Source organism: Staurois parvus, unplaced genomic scaffold, assembly GCF_062004578.1.
Source record: "Staurois parvus isolate SC_StPar_1 unplaced genomic scaffold, SC_StPar_1.0 ptg000376l, whole genome shotgun sequence".
NCBI lineage: Eukaryota > Metazoa > Chordata > Amphibia > Anura > Ranidae > Staurois > Staurois parvus.
Genome location: NW_028318172.1, coordinates 2,860,663 through 2,882,865, shown reverse-complemented (window position 1 = coordinate 2,882,865; position 22,203 = coordinate 2,860,663). Strand labels below are relative to the sequence as shown.

At 41.1% G+C, this 22,203-nt stretch overlaps 1 protein-coding gene across 1 annotated transcript in view; it reads left to right on the top strand.

Annotated features, from left to right (window-relative positions):
- LOC149456109 (major facilitator superfamily domain-containing protein 8-like) overlaps positions 1 to 21,155 on the top strand; it is an 85,466-nt gene extending 64,311 nt beyond the window's left edge. Inside the window, exons 10-13 of the mRNA XM_089685501.1 lie at positions 10,272 to 10,401; positions 11,800 to 11,922; positions 14,277 to 14,407; positions 17,582 to 21,155. Of these exons, the coding sequence (XP_089541627.1) occupies positions 10,272 to 10,401; positions 11,800 to 11,922; positions 14,277 to 14,407; positions 17,582 to 17,647 (450 nt within the window). The 3' untranslated portion in view covers positions 17,648 to 21,155. The remainder of the gene's footprint in view (positions 1 to 10,271; positions 10,402 to 11,799; positions 11,923 to 14,276; positions 14,408 to 17,581) is intronic.
- The last annotated feature ends 1,048 nt before the right edge of the window (positions 21,156 to 22,203 follow it).

Here is a 22,203-nt window from a genome sequence, read left to right as displayed (position 1 = left end):
AGACAATACAGTAACAAAACAATACACGAGGGAGTCAAGGGCCCTGCTCTTTCAAGCTTACAATCTAGGAGGATACAATCTCTTGTATCCTGTCTGCCGTCTCTGACCATCTTCTGTATGATGTCTGCAGTCTCCGACCAACTCCTGAGGTGGAGCTTTAATAGGAAGAGGTTGAGCCTAAAGAGGAAGAGGTAGATCTTAAAAAGGGGGGGGGCACCCGATTTTACACTCTCCAGAGATCACTGAGCATAGGAGCATGAATCAATGTGGTCTGGATGGTAGAGGTGAATTGCTTATACGTACACCTTTGTGAGTGCACACCAGGAGGGCATTGGAGGGGTGGGGGGGGGGGGGTAGTCAGATTTGAGCATGGTTCAGTTCAGCTTTGACCAGTGTAAATGCACTTTAGTGTTGGCCATAGATGGACACATATCCCCAGAGCAGTGGGCACTGGGCAGGAAGCAATCTGCCCATCTTCTTGCACCCTGTTTAGACACTGTGACCGCACCCCATTCTGTGAGTTACTTTCATAGTATCCTTTACTGTACAGTAAAGGAAAGGATTGGTCCTGTCCAGAGAAATATGTCCCAATAGGATAGAAAATCTACCTGTGCGATGAGTCTTTTCAGCCACTGGAGGATCGTTACTGTCTCTGAGGACAGCAGAAACAGTATGAATGTTACAAGTGATGCATAAAATCAGAAGTATTGAGTGTCTTAATTGGGCTGCAAGCGGTCACATACAACTTTCAAGATGGCAGCAGTGTGTTAAGCTGTCCATGCATGGTTTCATTTTCTGCTAGTTCCTGATGCTAAGTGAACAATCGTTCAATCAACCTTTAACAAAGGAGTTTGCTTTTTCAGCTGAACAGCGGCTGCATCCAGTCAGATGCAGCCTGTGTTTGGGTATTCTGACATCAGAAAACAAAAGCCCAGCTGGGGGATTTGTCCATCTTGTGCTGTTTAGCTTGGATGAAGGAATCTGTTAGATTTTTTTGATCAGCCAGTGGGCTGAACAAAAGAAATCAAACAGTATATGGCCAGCCTAAAGTCTAGGTGCAGGTAAAAAACAAAAACACAAATATCAGCAGGGACATAACTTGCAGTTAATAAGATGTGTCCCTTGTGCTGGTGCCTTTTCTGTTATGTGAAATCCTCCTCCACCTATGCCCCCCAACCCCTGCCGCCATAATCTGCTGGTACATTGGGGGTCAACAGAATTAAGGGGCTGTCACTTGCTGTCATCACGAGTTCCTGACTATGCCTACCTTTTCAGCCCAGCTCCACAATTCATAGAAGCTCCTATAAAGGAAACATTATTTATGAATGGAGGGGGTGGACCTTTCAATCATCCGTGCGTCCTCCGATCATAGAAGCTGTAGTATGGCTTCTATGAATGGTGTAACTGGGCAGAAAGGGTGGGCATATTCAGACACTCTTGATGAGAGCCTGTCTATTAACCCCCACCGCACTGGAAGATTACAGTTGTGGTGGGGGGCATGGACAGTGGAAAATTTCACATAACGAAAGAGGAATCCGCACAAAGGACACATCCTACTGATTGTAACTTAGGTCCCTTATGCTGATTTTTTTTTTTTTTATTTATTTTAGGCTGCACTTAGAATTTAGGCAAGCTAATTAAGACAATCATGTGAGATAATTGAAAGATGTATCACCAGCAGTTAGCAAGATAAGATAAGAAGATTGGAAGCAATAGTAGGAACCATTAAATACGTGACACTTTATGTTGCCGCTTTATCTGCTATCCATGATGAAATGCAACTCAGGTCAAGGTCCAGCTCTTTAGTAAATGTCATCTGGCAGCTCACATGACCGTTCTAATATGTAGTGACGAGGATGGTGGGGCTTTAAGGGATGGGTGAACATGTATACAAATTCCCTCCTCGGCTTTTTCATAGCATAGTCAGTGTCAGGATGATATCAGCATATTTGTCAAGTATGACACCTGTGCTTATCGTAAAGAGATTTGCACTCCTAAATATTGTTAGCCTTTGAGCAAATATGTTCCATGAAACAAAGAGATTTTATGGTGAACACGTTTAAAGATTAACTAAACAGCCACACCTAAATACATTAGATCTGTTTGCAGCTACATGGAAGTCTATTGGATTCTAGGTGGACCTAGTATGTAGACAGCACTTTTGTGCCTTTTTCAGATGACGTAATGCGTTAGAAATATGAAAGCATACAACATTTTGGGGTTTGGCTATAAGAATACAGGCGTACCTCGGTTTACGAATTTAATTTGTTCTGTGGGACTTTTCGTATTGCGAAAAATTTGTAAATCGAAACGCGGTTTCCCATAGGAATGCATTCTGGAAGTCAGAAATAATTTTAAAATAGTATTTAATTTGTTCAAAACTCTTTATAAAGTTCACTTTAAAGACATAAATACTGTACAGGGACATGATTAACCACTTTAAACAGGGCACTTTTATCCCCTTCCTGCCCAGGCCATTTTTCTCTCACACTTTGAATGACAATTGCGCGGTCATACAACACTGTACTCAAACTAAAATTTTATCATTTTCTTCACACAACTAGAGCTTTCTTTTGGTGGTATTTAATCACTACTGGGGTGTTTTATTTTTTGCTAAATTAACAAAAAAAGACTGAAACTTTTGGAAAAAAAAACCCACGTTTTTCTTTTTCTGTTATAAAAGTTTGCAAATAAATAATTGTTCTTCATAAATTTAGGCCGAGATGTATTCTGCTGCATGTCTTTGGAGAAAATAACCCAAATTAGGATGTATTTTTTAGTTTGTAGGAAAGTTATAGAGTTCACATGGTATAGATCTGAATATTGATCAGTCCTGAAGTACTGTCAGCCAATCTAATTTCTTAAGGTCCAAGAATGTCAGAACAGTACAGATATCCCCAAATGACCCCTTTTTGCAAAGTAGACAGTCCGACGTACTTCATAAGAGGCATGGTGAGTTTTTTGAAGTTGTATATTTTTTGTAATTTTTCGCAAATAGAAAAAATGTAAAAAATGATTTTCACAATTTTTTTTCTTTTTTACATATTGTCACCAGTACAGTGCAGCGTCATCATATAACTGGTATGGCGGTGATCAGGAACACTGACTGGTGACAGTATGAAAAAAATATATATATTTTGCTTTTTTTTTTACTTTTTATTACATTTGTTTTCTTTTTTTTAAGATTTTTTTTTTTCATATTTCACTATGACCAAACTAGTACAATGTTACCATAGTAACATTGTACTACTTTGGGGACGTGATCAGTATTTTTTTTTTTTTTTATATATACAATTTGCTTATAGCAAATAATTACTTTGCTATAAGCAAGCATTTACCTGAATGACATCGATTCATTCAGGGTTTTTTTTTTTGGTTTTTTTTTGTGCCTAGCTGTGATTTGGCCACGGCTAATCACATGACACAGCTGGGCTGTGATTGGCCCAGCTTGTGCATGTGATCGCTGTGACCATTCACAGCTAGACACACTAGTATACAATGGATGGCATGAATGAAGCCATCCATTGGATACAACTGTCATGTGACCTGCTGTGATTGGTCACAGCAGGTCACATGGTACCGGCAACAGGGTCGGTACTCAGATCTGTCATTGGCCGTGTCCGAGGTACACGGCCGGTGACAGATCGCGCTGCTGCGCAACTCTGCAAGTGCAAACTGCACATGCCCGAAAGGATGCCATATGGCGTCCACCTGGAACGGTGAGGGTTTTTGCCAGCCGCCATTCGGCCATAGGCCGGGCGGGAACCGGTTAAAAATGAATTCGGAAATGCATTGAAAACCAATTAATCTGCTCCAGAGGTCAGAAAAATGTCAAAAAAAGTTTTATCTGTTCAAAACTCTTTATAAAGTGCACTTTAAAGGCATAAATACTGTACAGGGACATGATTAAAAAAAAAATTGTAAATGCATTGAAAACCAATTAATCTGTTCGTATTGCGAAAAAAATTTGTAAACCTAGCCATTATTTTCAATGGACTTTCATTCGTAAACCGAAAATTACGTTAACCGAGGTGCTCGTAAACCAACGTACTCCATCATTGGTGTCATTGGGAGGAAAATTGCCCCTTCATTGGGAGTAATAGCCCCCATATTTGGTGTCAGTGGTAGAAATAGTGCCCCATCTTTGGTGTCAGTGGGAGGAATAGTTTTCAATTGTTTATATCAGTGGGAGGAATTGTACCATTATTGGTGTCATTGAAAGGAATGGTGCCGCATCATTGCTGTCAGTGGGAGGAATTACAGTTGCAAGAAAAAGTATGTGAACCCCTTGGGATTACGTGGAGTTTTGCATGAATTGGGCATAAAATGTGCTCTGAACGTCATCTAAGTCACAACAATAGAAGAACACAGTCTGCTGAACATAATACTACACAAACATTAGATGTTGCCATGGTTTAATTGCACATAACATGTAAACATTCACAGTGCAGGGAGGAAAACTGTTTCAGTGTAGCAATATTCTTGGGATGTCTGGTATGAATCGCTCTCTTAAGGTCATGCCACAGCATTTCAATCAGGTTGAGGTCAGGACTCTGACTGGGCCACTCCAGAAGGCGTATTCTGTGCTGTTGCAGCCATTGTTTTGTTGAATTACTTGTATGCTTTGGGTCATTGTCCTGTTGCATCACCCATCCTCTGCGGAGCTTCAGTTGGCGGACAGATGGTCGTACGTTTTCCTGCAAAATGTCTTGATAAACTCTGGAATTCATTTTCCCATCAATGACAACAATCCGTTCAGGCCCTGAGGCAGCAAAGCAGCCCCAAACCATGATGCTCCCTCCGCCATGTTTTACAGTGGGGATGAGGTTTTGATGTTGGTGTGCTTTGCCTTTTTTTCTCCACACATAGTGTTGTGTGTTCTTCCCAAACAACTCAATCTTGGTTTCATCTGTCCACAGTATATTTTGCCAGTAGTGCTGTGGAACATCCAGGTGCTCTTTTGCAAACTTCAAACATGGTGCAATATTCTTTTTGGACAGCAATGGCTTCCTCCGTGGTGTCCTCACATGTACTCCATTCTTGATTAATGTTTTCCTTATTGTAGATGTGTCAACAAAAATGTTAGCATGTGCCAGAGATTTCTGTAGGTCTTTAGCTGACACTCTGGGATTCTTCTTTACCTCATGCAGCATTCTGCGCTGTGCTCTTGCAGTCATTTTTACAGGATGACCACGCCTAGGGAGAGTAGCAACAGTGCTAAACTTTCTCCATTTGTAGACAGTCTGTCTTACCGTGGACACATGAACATCAAGGCTTTTGGAGATACTTTTGTAACCCTTTCCAGCTTCATGCAAGTCAACAATTCTTGATCGTAGGTCTTCTGAGAGCTCTTCTCTGTGAGGCATGGTTCACATCAGACAGTGCTTCTTGAAACCAGTAAACCCAAAACAGATGTGTGTTTTTTAAGGGCAGGACAGCTGTCAGCAACACATCCAATATCATCACACTGATTGGAGTCAAGGTTGGCACACTCCTGGCTCCAATTAGCTCTGGGAGTAGTCATTAAGCTAGGGCCTCACATACTTTTTCCTCTCTGCACTGTGAATGTTTACATGTTATGTGCAATTAAACCATGGCAACATCTAATGTTTGTGTAGTATTATGTTCAGCAGACTGTGTTCTTCTATTGTTGTGACTTAGATGACGTTCAGAGCACATTTTATGCCCAATTCATGCAAAACTCCACGTAATCCCAAGGGGTTCACATACTTTTTCTTGCAACTGTAGGCTCCACTGTTGATGTCTGTGGAAGGAATGGTCCCTCATTGTTGGTGTCAGGCAGAGGAATAGTGCCCCGTCACTGGTGTGAGTGGGAGGAAGAGTGCCCCGTCACTGGTGTGAGTGGGAGGAAGAGTGCCCCGTCACTGGTGTGAGTGGGAGGAAGAGTGCCCCGTCACTGGTGTGAGTGGGAGGAAGAGTGCCCCGTCACTGGTGTGAGTGGGAGGAAGAGTGCCCCGTCACTGGTGTGAGTGGGAGGAAGAGTGCCCCGTCACTGGTGTGAGTGGGAGGAAGAGTGCCCCGTCACTGGTGTGAGTGGGAGGAAGAGTGCCCCGTCACTGGTGTGAGTGGGAGGAAGAGTGCCCCGTCACTGGTGTGAGTGGGAGGAAGAGTGCCCCGTCACTGGTGTGAGTGGGAGGAAGAGTGCCCCATATTTGGTGTCAGTGATGTCCATTGTTTATATCAGTGGGAGGAATTGACCCATTATTGGTGTAAATGAAAGGAATGGTGCCCTACCATTGCTGTCAGTAGAAGGAATTAGGCTCCAGTGTTTCATGTCTGTGGAAGGAATGGTCCCTCATTGTTGGTGTCAGTCAGAGGAATAATACATCATCAGCGGTATCAGTGAGAGGAATTGTCCCATTATTGGTGCCAGTGGAAGGAATGGTGCCTAATCATTGGTATCAGTGGGAAGAATATTGCCACATCATTGGTATTAGTAAAAGGAATAGTGTCCCATCATTGGTGTCAGTGGGAGGAATAGTGTCCCATCTTTGGTGTCAGCGGGAGGGATAGTGACTCATCTTTGGTGTCAGTGGGAGGTATAGTGCCCCATCTTTGGTGTCATTGGGAGGAACTGACCCATTTTGGTGTCAGTGAAAGGAATTATGCTCCACTGCTGTGTTGGTGTCTGTGGAAGGAATGGTACCTCACTGTTCATGTCAGTGGGAGAAATAGTGCCCCAAGAACCAGATAAAGACAAAGGGCCACTGTCCTAGGGGAGGAATTAAGAGCAATGGGGATTAGTGTGTGGATGTAAGTAGTGAGGTGGCCACCCCACAACACTGATGTACTGTAATCCTTGAGGCTTGATTGTGGTCTGTTGTTTTTTATAAAACTTCAGTAAAAGGACTTGCAATACAAGCAAGAGACTTCACTGGTACTTGGAAACAGCTGCTTAAATAATGATGGCATTTCAAAGTAAATACAGTTTAAGAGCTCCATTTAGCCATTGGTTGCTATTTTGCTTGCAGTTATTTTTTAATCACAGGTTCACTTTTATTATATTTTTGTTTGTTTTGTTAGTGACTAGCAACTGAATAAAATGCTTACTGGTAATTGTTCTTGACATAAGAATGTATATGTGTTGCGTGCAGGAATGGGAGAAGAGGGCAGGTCCATCTTTACACACTACATAGGAATTTGTGGGGTTTTTTTTACATTTTGGATAGACAGGCAAATAGGTGATAACCGCTGTCAGGCTTTTATTGTTGGATCAAGAAATAATTGGAAACTACATCCCCAAATGCCAACAGCAGTTAAAAACTTGAGATTCCAGCTCTGTTCAAAAAGAAAAGATTGGCTTGAGTTCGAATTTTATGTATAGCCAGTTTTAATCATAGTTTTGGATGTGGATACAGGTAAGGAATACAACCCCTGTTCGTTTTTTTATTGCTGACCGCATCCCTGCTGGGGAGATTCATGCTCTTTTTTGTGCCCTAAAAAAGTGTTGGGAAATCTATATTTTTACAGCTCTAAGAGGTAAGAGAAAGCCTTCCAATGGGAGCGCCTGTTCAGGTGACAGCTGTCTAACAGGGGAATTCCTCTCGGTTTGTAGATTTCAGTCCCTGTTTAATGCAGGCCACACATGGGTCGAATTCTGAATGAATTTTCTTTAGAAAATCGGATGTTTTGTGTGTTTTGTAATAAGATGGTGCCACCATTGATTTCCAGATTCGACCAACCAAACCTTCAATTTCACCTCATGTTGCTACAGAAAAGAATTTTCATGGCCGGGAATCTTTTCTTTCCGGCCCACAGCTCATGGTCATTTCTTTTTTGATTATATATCTCGCACTATTCTCCCATCATTGATTAGAAATTATCTTGTTTTTCAAAAAATTTCAAAATGCCCAATCACTCAAATTCGATGGACGCACGAAACTGATGCTGAGGGCCACTAATGGTGCGAAATTCAAACGAAAATTCTTTGTTACGATTTTCGACAGAAAATTCTTTCAGAATTCTTCGACCCATGTATGGCCGGCTTAACTCTAGGACAGAAAGTGAAGAGAATTTTCCCCAACAGGAAACAGACATAAAAACATTAACCCTTACCTACTCTATCCCCCCCAAAAAAACGTTTTGGCTAGACATACACAAGTTATCAACTACACAGGTCTGTGACTAGAAAGCTGTTTGATTATTTTCATCTAATTTCCATGTATTTTGGTGTGCTGAAAACAAATAAAATATTGAAAAAACTCCTAGACGTCATGATTTGCCACAAAATGCAAAATTGTCTTCAAATTTATCAAATTTTTTAAATTTTTGGTATTTTTTTATACTATGGGTTTTTAACCAAATTTAAAGTTCAAATTACTATTAATTAATTCACATAAGTGCATTTAAGATATAAAATGCCACAAAAACCTTAAAGGGGTTGTCCGAGTTATGTAGAAAAAAATATAGCACTGTAAATCTGATGGTCAGCAATATATACATAAGCTAAGCAAGTTTTAGGGAACAAAAATTCTATTTCCTCATTTCCCTAGTTCTCTTCTGGCCCTTTGTTGTTATTTGCAGGTAAACAATCTTTGCCCCTCCCCCCCTGCAAAGGGGGTGAATACAAGTGCTGCTCTGAGTGACATGTCTGACTACTGGGATACTCAGCAGCATGCTGTATGCGTAAGCCTCAGCCCTGAGTCTGTGCTTCTAATGGTAGAAGGGGTTAATCTTTCCTGAAGAATCCAGTGGGTGGGATGCCAAATACCCTTGTTTTCTGTGTCTATGGGACAGTCGAGACTGACAAAATCACTGGACCAAGAAGAGTTGGCAGCCGAGGGTGCTAACAGTCGGTGAAAAAAATGTCCTCCAAGAAACTTTGGTACCTTCCCATAAAGTTCTTCTACCACCTCTCCACATAAAATTGGGATTGATAAAGCAGTTCGTAAAATCACTTCCAAGAGATGGAGAATGCTTCAAATACTTGGTCACCAAGTGTCCAGGCCTGTCGGAGGCAAAATTGAAGGAAGGTGTGTTCATCAGACCAGACATTAGAAGGCTTATAGTTGATCAAGAGTTTGTCAATACCACGACAGATCCCAAAAAGAAGGGTGGATTGCATTTAAAGAAGTCGTACAGAAATTTTTAGGCAATAACAAAGATACTCACTACAAAAAGATCGTCGGACAAATGCTGAAAGCATTTCAAGCTTTAGGTTGCCTGATGAGTTTGAAAGTGCATTTCCTCCAGTCCCACCTTGACTACTTTCCTGAAAATTTGGGATCTGTGAGTGAGGAACAAGGTGAACCATTCCACCAAGACATTAAAGAGATGGAAATGAGATACCAGGGAAAATGGAGCATTACAATGATGGCAGACTACTGTTGGATACTTCAGACACATTCCAGATGCTACTCACAAGCGTAAATGCACCAAGAGGAGCCTCACAGGGAAGAAGAATCGAGTTAAGTGTGTGTAGGTGAGCTCATTTCAGTTCAAAAAAGGATTTTCATGAAAAAATTTTAATAAAACTTTAATTTTATAAGTCTATTTCCATTTATTTTGAGGTAATGCCTTATTTAACATAGTTACCTAAATTGTCAGGAAACGTGATGTCCTATGACAAAATGGAGGTCATTTTTGGATTCAGCGCACCAAAAAACATGAAGATTATGTAGAATAACCAAAACAGCTCTTGAAAAACATTTTTTTTGCAGACCTGTGCTATCTATACACTCAGCGGCCACTTTATTAGGTTCAATTGCTTGGTAACACAAATTGCTAATCAGTCAATCACATGGCAGCAACTCAATGCATTTAGGCATCTAGATGTGGTGAAGACAACTTGCCGAAGGTCAAACTGAGCGTCCGATTGGAAAGAAAGGGAATTTGAGTGACTTTGAATGTGGCATGATTGTTGGTGCCAGATGGGCTGGTGTGAGTATTTCAAAAACTGCTGAACTACTGAGATTTTCACGCACAACCATCTCTAGGGTTTACACAGAAAGGTCCAAAAAAGAAAATATCTAGTGAGTGCCAGTTGTGTGGCTGAAAATGCCTTGTTGATGTCAGAGGAGAACGGGCAGAATGGTTTGAGGTGATAGAAAGGCAACAGTAACTCATGTCAATATGGACCAAAATCTCTGAGGAATGTTTCCAACACCTTGTTGAATCTATGCCATGAAGAATAAGGCAGTTCTGAAGACAAAAGGGGGTCAAACCCGATACTGGCAAGGTGTACCTAATAAAGTGGCCAGTGAGTGTACATTTCTATTATGGAAGGTGATTTAACAATGGTATCTCTGCAGATGCTGATTGGATTCCTTGTTGTACGAACCCTCAGCCGTTGCTGTACAGATCGTCTCCTCCTGGCTTTTGGTCTCGTCATCTGTAACATCTCCTGCATTTGGTGCCTCATATTCTTGGCAAAACCCAAAGGTTAACAGATCTCCTTTTACTTCATTATACAGTACTTAAGAGTTTGTTAAAGGAATTATTGTAAACTTCATGTGTACTCTTCTATGATTGGGTATAGAATTGCTTTTACTTAGTATCCATTCCAAGGTTTCATTCCCTTGGATGGAATTCTTTGCTGCACTAACAGTGGGTCTTCCTCAGCATGACAGCCAGTCATGCTAACATGTTTGTATTGCAATCCCAGCAACAAATGGTGGCCAGACTGTTTTATGTAGCATGCACATACTTACCTGTTCACTAGGGTGGCCTTCCTCTGTCACACCTAACATTGTTCTTCTAGGAAAGGTTCTATGTGTAGCAGCTAATGCTTGCCTATACCTCATATAGAGGCTACCTTTTACTGCAGCTCAGATGTAGAAGTGTCAGAGTAACAGTGGCAATGTGGACCTGGAGGGAAGCCACTCTACTGAACAGGTAAGTATTTCTGGGTTGTAAATTATGTTTTTTTTATGGCAGCAGCAGGCCTCATCAATTTCTCATTAAAATATTTCTCATTTCCACAGTTGTCTTCTTTGCTGCTGCTATTCAATCTTTGCAATCTTTTAATCTAAAGCTTGCTTTAAAGTACGGGTGTCTCTCGCAGAGAACATTCCATTTAAAAAATTTGGCTGATATGCCATTCATTTGTTATTCTTGTCTCCTACCTGGTTCCTATGTATCAAGATCATGTATATTTTGTTCCTTTTGTTATCTTGGAAAAGAAAACTTGAAAATCCAAATAAATATAATTAAAAAAAAAAAAGTACAGTTGCCAAACTGGCCCTCCAGCTGTTGCCAAACTACAAATCCCATGAGGCAATGCAAGATTGACAGTTACAAGCATGACTCCCAAAGGCAGAGGCATGATGTAGTTTTGCAACAGCTGGAGGGCCGCCAGTTTGACACCCCAAAGGAATCCTGTACTGAGAGAGATATATAGGCTGATTTGTGGAAATACTGGTTGCTTGGCTATCTCTGGTTTCAGTACTTTGTAAATCACATAGAATAAGTATGCAGCCAGTAAAGCCATAGAAATGTCATAACACATGACCTGCAAATTATACTTTTTTCTACTCAATGACTCAAAGTATTGAAGCTGGTAGATCAGCATACAATAATAAAGAAGCAGAAGCAGAAGGAGAGAGACTATGAGGGGGATTTACTTAGACTGGTGGACTTGGAATCTGGTGCAGCTATGCATAGCAACCAATCAGCTTCCAGGTTTTATTGGCAAACCTATTTGAACAAGCTGAAGTTAGATACTGATTGGCTACTATGCACATCTGCACCTGATTCTGGGTGCACCAGTTTTGGTAAATCTCCCAGTACAAGTCTTGGCATATAATATTACTCGCATTATAATATGCATATCTCATGCAGGGAGCTATGGATTTCTGCTGGCAGAGTTCATCATTGGGGTTTTCCTACAAGTTCTTGGACTGCCCTTTGTATCAGTATCCCAGGTGTCTCTGTTCTCCAAAATGACAGCTGAGAAGACACAAGGTGAGAAATTCCTTTCAATCCCCATCCAACAAAAGGTTAAATAATGATCCATGTCAGTGGTGACTATAGACCTGGCCCAGGAGCAAAGAAACAGACTGAGCTTTCCCTTGATGCTTATCTTGCTCTTCATGTATTTATGCCCTCCAGCATGCTGCTACTAAGTCAGCGTTTATCTCTATCAGAAATGCACAGTCTGTGAAATTCATAAAGCGTATCATAGATACTCATTAAAAGTCTTGTGACAAATTGCACAACCTGCGACAGAGTCATGTATGTGCCATTGAGGTGTAAATTAAGGAGAATTTTGTCACATAATTGTCTCAAAGATACAACACTATACTTGGCAATGGCAAAAAAAGAAGGCTGCATGGACATCCCCACATATAACCCCTCCTACTTAAAGCTAGACTTTTTTTTTTGCTAGCATCCTTAGATGATGAATGATGATGATATTCCAACATGATTCAGCTATCATTAGGCTGTATCATAACTACTGCAGGTGTTCATGCAGCCTCAGAAATGGTGGGCTCCTCAGCAGAGCCTTGGGGACATTCGCTGATCCTGCCTGGCTTAGCCAGGCTGTAATGTTGCTTTGCACTGGCTGCTGCTGTGGGCACTCCCTTTGGCATGTAGCACAATGTATAGAATTAACTGCGGGGTGCTCTACAGATCCAAAGCCTGGTGCAATACCCCACATTGTGGGTTACTTGGTAGATCTCCTGCTAAAAGACCTACCTGTCCTTGTCAGCCAACATCCAACAAATGGTGCAGGCTCTGAAAAAGTAATCGCTTAACCATCTCACAGACTGGAATACTTGTGTCTAACGCTGGACAGGACCTTCTCAAGAACCTTTCTGAATCAGGAAACACTTCCATTCTCTTGTTCTCATGCCAGGGCTTACAGGAAGTCCAGAATGTGTGCTTGCATGAGCTGCTTGGGTCTCTCGGTTGTCTCTTCAAAGTTATACTTTATGCCCAGTTTCACTCCAGACTGTTGCAACATTCTGACCACATGGGACAAACAGACTCATTCTTTGAACTCTCCCATGCATCTGACCCCAATGGCCAAACGTTTCCTAGGGTGGCCAATTTCTAATCTGACACTGGAGTTAGGGAAGCCAATTCTGCCAGTCCCAGATGGTTCTCACAATGGATGCCAGAATTTCTGCTGCTCACATCCTAGGTGTTGAAAATTTGGCGGGTGGACTTTGTTGTCAGTGTCTGGAATAAGGGGAATGGTCTTTCAACCCAGAGGTCTGTAAAAACCTTTGGCACAGGTGGGTGACTCCGAATGTGTACCTGCCGAAGACCAGATTCAACAGCAAATTGGACAGGTTTGTCGCCAGGTCCAGGGACTCTCTGGCTTTCGCAGTGCATGCTCTGGTGATTCAGTGGGATCAGTTCAACCTGATCTACACCTTTCTGTCCTGCCAGATTCTCACCTATTTCACAAAATTGAGGAGGAGGTCATTCTGGTGATCCTCATTGCACCAAATTGGCCCTGGAGTACATGATATTCTGAGAGCACAGATGCTTTGTGAACATTTTTAGATTATCCAGACTGCCTGTTCCTGTTATAGGAGAATGTCTCTGCAGCCTTCTTTGTTTGCCAGTGTCTAAGCACTTGAAAAAAACTGCATATAACAGTCGTAAAGTAAAAGAGCCTGTGTGCTGTGCAGTACTCCAAGAATCAAATTTTACTGGTAAGTCAGAAATCCTATTATCCTACTTGGAAAGCTTTTGGACATGCCCATACTCCTTTAACCCGTACCGCTCCGTAAGATCTCAATTTAACATCTCAGTTTTGTTGCTAGTGTCTTTAAGTGATGGACTTCTTCACCCTTATGGAGAAGATTCTATGCCTACCTAGTTTTTATTTACTTTGAGTTCTTCAAGCAACTCTCTACAAGCCTTCTTGTAATTTTTAAAAGGTTTTATCATCATTATACATGCCTTACCAGAGTCCAGTCGATGGGATGGGTGACCTTATTGACCAATAGAGAAGAATGGGATGGTGAGACTGAGTGCCAAATTCCTAGATGAAGTTTCAGTTTGTAGAATAGAGCTACCTGGATTTTGTGGCTCTCAGAGCATGAAAATAAGCTGAGGATCTGTGCGTGCTCCTCGCAATTGCTGATACCATGCGGTAATGGTGATTAGCAACTTTTAAATCCTATCCTATACACTTTATGTACATTTTCTGATGGCTAACACAATACAGCTTTCTGCCATCTTGTCTTAAGGCAGATAAAATGTTTATAGTATGCTTACAAGTCAACTTTGGACAAGCAATATTTGTTCATGAATAGTGAAAATGTTTATATATAGATTGAATTGTATTTCACATTTTGCAGGGTTTAACCACGGGATTCGTCGTTCAGTTGGAGGTATAGCTACAATTCTGGGGCCACTGTGGGCAGCAGGCTTAACTGAAAATCTATACATAATGTTGGGAGTCATGATGGGTCTGCTCCTTCTGATCACAGTAAGACAGTATATTTCTTGCTGAGTTGTCCTATACATAGATTGTATGTTTGTTTTTCTCACATTCTGCTTCTTCTTCACACTATCTTTGCTTGGTATTCATAACTTTACTGTATAGAGTTTACTTGGGCAAAATCACACGTATATACGTGATTTTGTATCACCAGGTAGGGGGCGCGCGCGTGCCGCCATTTGCGGCCGCGGCTGTCAATCACTGGGTCCGTCCGATAATTTCCCGCCGCCGGCACCCAGTGATTACCGAGCATCTCCAACGGGGAGGAGGACTGCTTTGTTTACTAACAGTCCTCCTCCCTGTTAGCTGGGGCACGCTGCTCTGGATGGCTGTGCTTACAGTGAAGCATCAACACACCTTCCCACAGTAAAACACTCCCTGCACACAGTTAACCCTTTGATTGCCCCTCATGTTAACCCCTTCCTGCCCAGTGCCGTTAGTACAGTGTCAGTGCTTTTTTGTAGTCAGTTCTCCCCAGTGTCAGAATGCCAGCGGCAGTCCCGCTATAAGTCGCTGATCGCCGCCATTACTAGTAAAAAAAAAAATCCACTATCTATACCGCCATTTGTAAACGCTATAACTTTCACATAAACCAATTAATTTACATGTATTGGTATTTTTTTTTTTAGCAAAGACATGTAGCAGATTACATTTTGGCCTAAATTTAAGATGAAATTTGATTTTTTTTAAAAAAGTGTACTGGACATGTTTAATAGCAAAAAGTCGAAAATATTGTTTTTTTCTCAAAATTGTCAGTCTTTTTTTTTTTTTTCTATAGCTCAAAAAATAAAAAACACACAGGTGATCAAATACCACTGAAAGAAGGACGTAAATTTCATTTGGGTGCAGCGTTGCATGACTGCGCAATTGTCAGTTAAAGTAACGCAGCGCTGTAACGCAAAAAATGGCCTGGTCAGGAAGGGGGGGGGGGGATATCCTCAAGAGGGCAAGTGGTTAAAGAGACTGACAGGATAGCTTACCAACAATTCACTTATTGGGAGATTTTAACTTGATTACATTTCATTAGTGCAAGAGTCATTTTCTTCATCATGTAGTTTAAGCTGGGTTTCTGTGTGCAAAAAAGAATGTTTAGACATCACTTGTTTATAAAGGCCACTGTATTGGAATTCTTGCCTTCCTGCCTGTCACATAATGACCATATTTGCTTTTGTGTACAGTCATTGCAAAGCCTTTTCGGCAAACTGAAAACTTAATGATGGCAGAATGTGTCCAGATTTCCATTCACTACCAAACTTCTAAGGCTTTATTCAGACATGTGGTCTGGTATGGTGTGTTTGAATGGGCAGCCATAATGGAATAATAAAAACACACCTGCGCCATTTTTGGCAACACAACAGTAATGTGTTGCGTTGCAATGCAGGTATGTTGCTTTGGTGCTGTGGGTTCCATACAAAATGAATAGCACCCCAATGCAGTAATGCATTTTTGGCATGTTATCACATATTGCAGTAATGCACAGGTTTTACCAAACATTACCATCATGCATATGTGTGAATCTGACCCTAAAGGAAACCTTAAAATGTTACTAAACCCATAACAGTAAAATCAGTCTTTGCATGCCATAAAGCATGCTTGTTATACTCACTGTGGAACCTAAGGGGTTAATCCTCTGCATTGTGTAAAAAGGCTGTTTGTTACTGATTCCTCTAATCCTCGCCTTCTTCCAGTGCCCCCTCTCTTATCTCCTGATGAGACATATCGTGTGGAAACCGTATGCACATGCTCGGTTAGGTGTGTATTGCTAGAGAGGTTGGTTTTTTTTATCCTGGGAAGGTGCATCTGATTAGCACAGGGCCAATCAGCACTGTCCAGACAGAGGGTCAGGGGTCCTGTATCCTCCTACAGCAGAATGAAAACTCCTCCTACAAGCTTTAACAATTGCTCTGCTGAAGTCACAAGACTGCTCTAACTGCTGATGAGAGAAGGTATTTAGCAGTTTATATTTACTAGAATAATTGCATTTCCATGTAGTGTGTACTGTGGGAAACCAGATATAGTGAATGCAGGGTCCTGGGTTTAGTAACACTTTAACTGAGAGCAATGCAGAGGCTGCCATTCCTAACTTCTTATTCTTGGTGATAATTGCCTGGATGTCATGCTAAATCCCTGGCTGTTTTACTGTTGAGTCACTAACCCGGTATTTAGATAAGGCCTTTTCTGTTCTATTCTTGGCCCATGACTCCGCAAGTATTGAAGCCAGAGGGTCTGAATAATAGGCAGCTTTATATTAATATTTTTCAGGAGGAGGTCACTGATAGCAGCCCCTGTACGTCTGTCATGAAAATGTTGCGTTAAAGATCTGTGAACTGATAAAAGCTGTCATGCTCCCAGATCTGCCATCTCATGGCTAACTTTATGTGAGAGTACAGTTTACATCCCCCATTTCATTCGATAGAGCTTGATTTTTGTAATGTAGAAATGTTTGAAATCTGTAGTCTTTAGTCAAGATTTTAACCTTGAAAAGAAATCCTAGAGTAATATATGAAAAAGTTTCTAAACTAAGAAATGCAAAATATATGTTATTCTTTTATTATATATGGGTATTAGAAATTCTTTGTTAAAGGTTAAGTTCACTTTTCTGAACATGTTACACCCATATTTAGGGTATATTTATGTTCAGCAGCAGACCCCTCCCCTCCTCCTTGTGGGAACGAGGCGGGGATCTTCTCCCCGTTCTGACTGCCACAATTCAAAGAGTGCGGGGCTTTGCCCATGCGGCCGCATCATTGATTTACAGGTACCTGTGAATCAGTAAACTACACCTATCAACATCCATTGCAGCTATCAACTTGTAGTTCTCAAACTATCACAACGCTGTTGAGTGCTGTGGTAGTTCATTGCGTCTTCCTGTCATTGTAAAACTGCCTGCCCATACAATGTACAGGCAGACAGCTTACACTGACCGTCTGCAGGAGACCTGCATGGCACCAGCAATCTGCTGATCGCTGGTGCAATGCTTTCCAGGCTCCTAGAACAAAAAATAGTAAATGCCCATTTTATTTACCTGCAAAAAAAGTGCATTTATTATTTTTTCGTTAAAAGGTGAACTTATCCTTTAAATTTCCAAAATATTCTGTTGTACTGGCTTATCTAGATACAAACATGGGATGCTTTTACACCATTACTATTTTCTATTTCCAGATATTGTTCAGCTTGTCATACAAGTACCTTGTGGAACCTGCCCCACCGTTGACTGAAACTTCATGAAAAATAATGAAACTTTCTATGAATCATAAGTGCTCGGAGGTTTCTTTTTTTTATCCATTTATCGTGGATAACTAGTTGTTTAAAGCAAGCATTGTAGTGACTGGAGGTGTTTAGCTGCTGAAAGCCATCTGCTTGCCTCATGAAATATGAACTGTATGATTCTATTAATTCTCTGTGATCTTCAACAAGATAAAGCAATGGACATATTTGTAGTATGTTTTTCAGAGTCCGAAGCCAGTAAGACAATGTCAAATGCATGTGACAGATAGCTGTTTGAAGTTGGGAGGTAAATTTCCATAGGTGGAAGCAAGCTTTCTTGTGAAGTAGCTGCACAGTGACTAGAAATTGGTGTACGCCACTAATTGACTTGGAGGGGATGTAGTCCAGCAGCAAGCTACAAGAGATGCCAGTTCTACATGCCTGTCTATCACTTTTTTTTTCAGTGTACAATATTGATGGTAGTTACCAACCGGAGAAACAAGAAGATAATTACATATCTCTTATGTTTTACAACCATGCTATTTGGTAATCTTTCTTGCACTATGGCTGTGGTTGCTGCCAACATCAAAATTATTCTGACAACACATGTTCAAACCATTTTGCAACTTTCATAAATCTTTACATCCTTGTTTTAATGGGAAACATAATATCAGCTAGGTGTGGTACCGAAGTATAGTATACAAACTAGATTTTTCTCTGTGTTCTAGATGATCTGTTCCCGTTTGAACAACTTCCAACACTTACAATCCCCACCTTAGGATCACAATGAGACACAGTGTTTCCATTAGGCAGCTACACTAATCAGCCCTAACATTATGAACACGCACCATAACCCTTTGAGACGTGGACTTCACTAGGCCTTTGAAGCTATGCTGTGGTATCTGGCACAAAGCCATCAGTAGCAGATCCTTTAGGTCCTGTACATTGTGAGATGGGTCTTCTGTGAATTGGACTTTTTATAGCACATCCCACAGATGCCTAAATGGATTGAGATCTGGAGAAGTCAACACCTCAAACTTGTTGTGTTCCTCAAACCATTCATGAATTCAGCAGACCATGCCACTTTCTTCCATTTCTACTTGGTCCATTTCTGATGCTCACATACCCATTGTAGGCTTTTTTGGCTGTGGACACGGGTCAGCATGGGCACCCTGACTGGTCTGGTCTGTGTCTATGCACCCCCAATACGCAATAAACTATGGTGACACCTTTCTATTGAAACCAGCAATAACTTGTTCAGCAACTTGAGCTACAATAGCTCTTCTGTTAGACTACACAGATCAGCTTTTGCTCCCACAGTGTATTAATGAGCCTTGGCTGCCCATACCCCTGTTGCCAGTTTTCCTTCCTTAGATCACTTTTGGTAGATCTTGATCATTGGAGACCGGGAACATTCCACAAGAGTTGCAGTTTTGGTAATGCTTTGATCCAGTTGTCTAGCCATTACAATTTGGCTCGTGTCAAAGTTGCTCAAATCCTTACACTTGCCCATTTTTTTGCTTTCAACACATCAGCTTCAGGGACATGTTCACTTGCTACCTAATATATGCCACAACGTTCAGATACAATTGTAATGAGATAATCAATGTTGTTCACCTTACCTGTCACTGGTCCTGATGTTATGGCTGAACAGTGTATAGGCCAAGTGTGGTTGCTCAACCTGCTTATAGAGGACAGGGACAAAGATTTGTATAATTTACACACATCACTTCACACAGCACTCACCAACTCTGCTTCACCATTCTTCAGTTGACGGATTGATATGAATTCAAAAATCCTATCTTTGATTTAGACATCTTTCTCCCACAGCTCCCAGGTTTTCTTGAGACAGAATTGCATACCTCACTTGCAATGCTACTGTCCAGTGAAATTTGGGATAACAATGCAACCATAAAAGTGGCTCACTATTTGAATCACTTAATTTCACTGGTTTGACTAAGGCAGGCCATAGAAGATTCGGTTATATTTGTTCAACCTTTTGGGTTGAACAAAAAAAATGAGCCAATTTCCCCATCCACATATTTGATGTGGATGGGGGAATCACTCCCGCTGAGCTATTGTATTATGCCGGTGGGGAGCCTTCCCCGGTGGAAGAATACAATGATCAGTATTGCCAGCTATAACCAGCGGCACTGATCATCTGGGAAAAACCTGACGGGCTGGATGTACACAAGTCGATCGATAGCTAGTCCATACATGACCCAAAATTTGGCTGGTTCAGCAGAGACTGACCAAATTATTAGACGGGGACCTGCTTTATATACATTTAGGATCCTCAGTCAAAAGATTGTCCTTTTTCTTATCTGAGTAGCTCTTTCCTGCCAAGCATGTGCTATTGATCGTCTTTTTTTTTTTTTCTTCTTTTTTTTAGTTATTTAATATGTTGCTCAACAGGAAAATGCTGTTGTATTTAGTTATAAATAGACAAAGTTGCCTTTCCCTTTCAAAGCAAAGTCAACATACCTGTGTAAAACTCTCTCTATTTTTTACTCACCTGTCCAGCTTCCCCCACCACTCTTTCCTCTGCCACAGCCACCAATAAAATAATTGGTGGCAACTAGTGTTGGAGTTTAGTGGGAGCAATGATGTGACCGCCTGTGTCATGTGACAGTGCTGTGACCTAGTGATTGACCATTAGGTGCAAGTCCTGGATCATAGAAGGAGGTCAGCTTTTCCCCCATACTCGGGAACATTGGGTATATTGTAGTGGCAGCCACAATAGAAGTTGGGGAGCACTGGATAAGTGAGAATAACGTGACAAGTGTAGCATAAAGCCTCAAGAAGAAATGCTTGAAGGAAACTAGTCATTAGGGAAATCCAGGGCTGTCATGACTGGGGTTTTTTTTCTTCTTTTTAGATAATTCTGGTTTCCTGGCTTATTTGCTGACCCATTGACTCATAAATGTGTGCAAATTAGAAAGTCAGAGAAGCGTCAAAATTCCTAATCTGCATACTTCTGTGAATCAGTTAATAAAAGGATTGGGTCAGATGAAGCAGCCAGGCAACTAGCATTTTCAGGAGACGTCAGCAACGGCAACCTCTTTGATTCTTTCATGACATGCTTTTTGTTTTTTTTAAGTTTTCTATAGATATAAAAGGGTTGACAGACATGAAAACACAAACCAAATTCTGAAAGATGTTTTTCCCCTTTGGCACAGTTTTTTTTACAATCAAAGTATTTACAGTTCTTGTATTAAAACCAAGTCTGTAAATACTTTGATTGTAAAAAAAATGTTGCCTTTGGTGTAGAGTCTTTTAACTTTCTAATAAACTTGTGAAATGGGCGCTATGACATTTACTACTACACAAACCTCAGGTCACACCGGCATGCTTTAGTGACATTTAGAGGTATTTGTCACTCGAGAGACTTTCATGTCAGCAACAGAAAATAAAACTAGCTAATCAAAAACACATGCACACTCCAAATACCGGTAGTTAGAATCAAAGGATACTTGAATATTTATCATATTTATGTCAAATCTGTAAATAAAATTTTAATTCTCTCTAATGTTCCAGAATATTTTGTCTTGCATAGTAGAACATAATTCCAATTTCCCTGCAATAGCTGTGATATACTGTACTTGGTAAACATTCTTCTTCCTAACTGCAGTAACCCATAGGAAATCAATCTGGAATTCACCCTGGTACAGGATGGATTTTGCTTGGTTCCTTTGTATTATGGATTAGCATTTAATGTGACCCTGCCACTTAAGTAATAAGTCTCAAGCAGGTACATGTAAAGAAAATATAAAAGGGGGGGGTATTGTGAGCGCTAAAAGTCAATAGGCAGCTAAACACCAAAGGTACCAATAACCTCCAAGATATCTATTTCAAAGAACCAGGGTGTCCCCTTTAAGCTCTGGTCAGGTCTGGTGTCCCTCTTAAGCTGACATCTACTGCCTGTGGGTGGCTCGCCTCCTCTGTGGATGGTAAGAGCTTGTGGAGAGCTCAGAAAAGAGGAGGCTGATGGCGTAATAACGTTTACACAGAGGGTACTTTATTAGCCAAATAAAAGTACAAAAAAACCACACTGACCAGTAATGGTGTTCCAGAGTGGCTACAGGGACCACTGAAGTGCTGGCAGCGTGGCGTCCTAGTGCTGTAGCCTCTGACGCGTTTCGAGCAATGGCACGTACTCATAGGGGTCCTGCATACAGCCAGAGGACGCTTGTGCTGTGCTTTAAATAGAAGATAAACAATTTAAAGCACAGCACAAGCGTCCTCTGACTTCAGTGGTCCCAGCAGCCACCCTGGATGCGCAGTGTGATTGTGTATCTGGTGAGTGCGCAGTCTTTACACTTTTTCCTCATCACCAACTATCAGGACCAGTCATTTGGATCCGGAAGACTCCTAGGCACATTAATATTTGGACTTATACATGGCACTGTGCACATGGTGAGTCACTGATTAGTGACGCACTACACTTAACTTATTTTTGCACTATGTCACTTTATCACTTATTCTGTGATTTTTAGGAGTACCATTGATATTTATTTATTGATGCTTGAACTACGTCATTTAGACACGATTTAGATTTCCTTTTTGTTTTATATGTA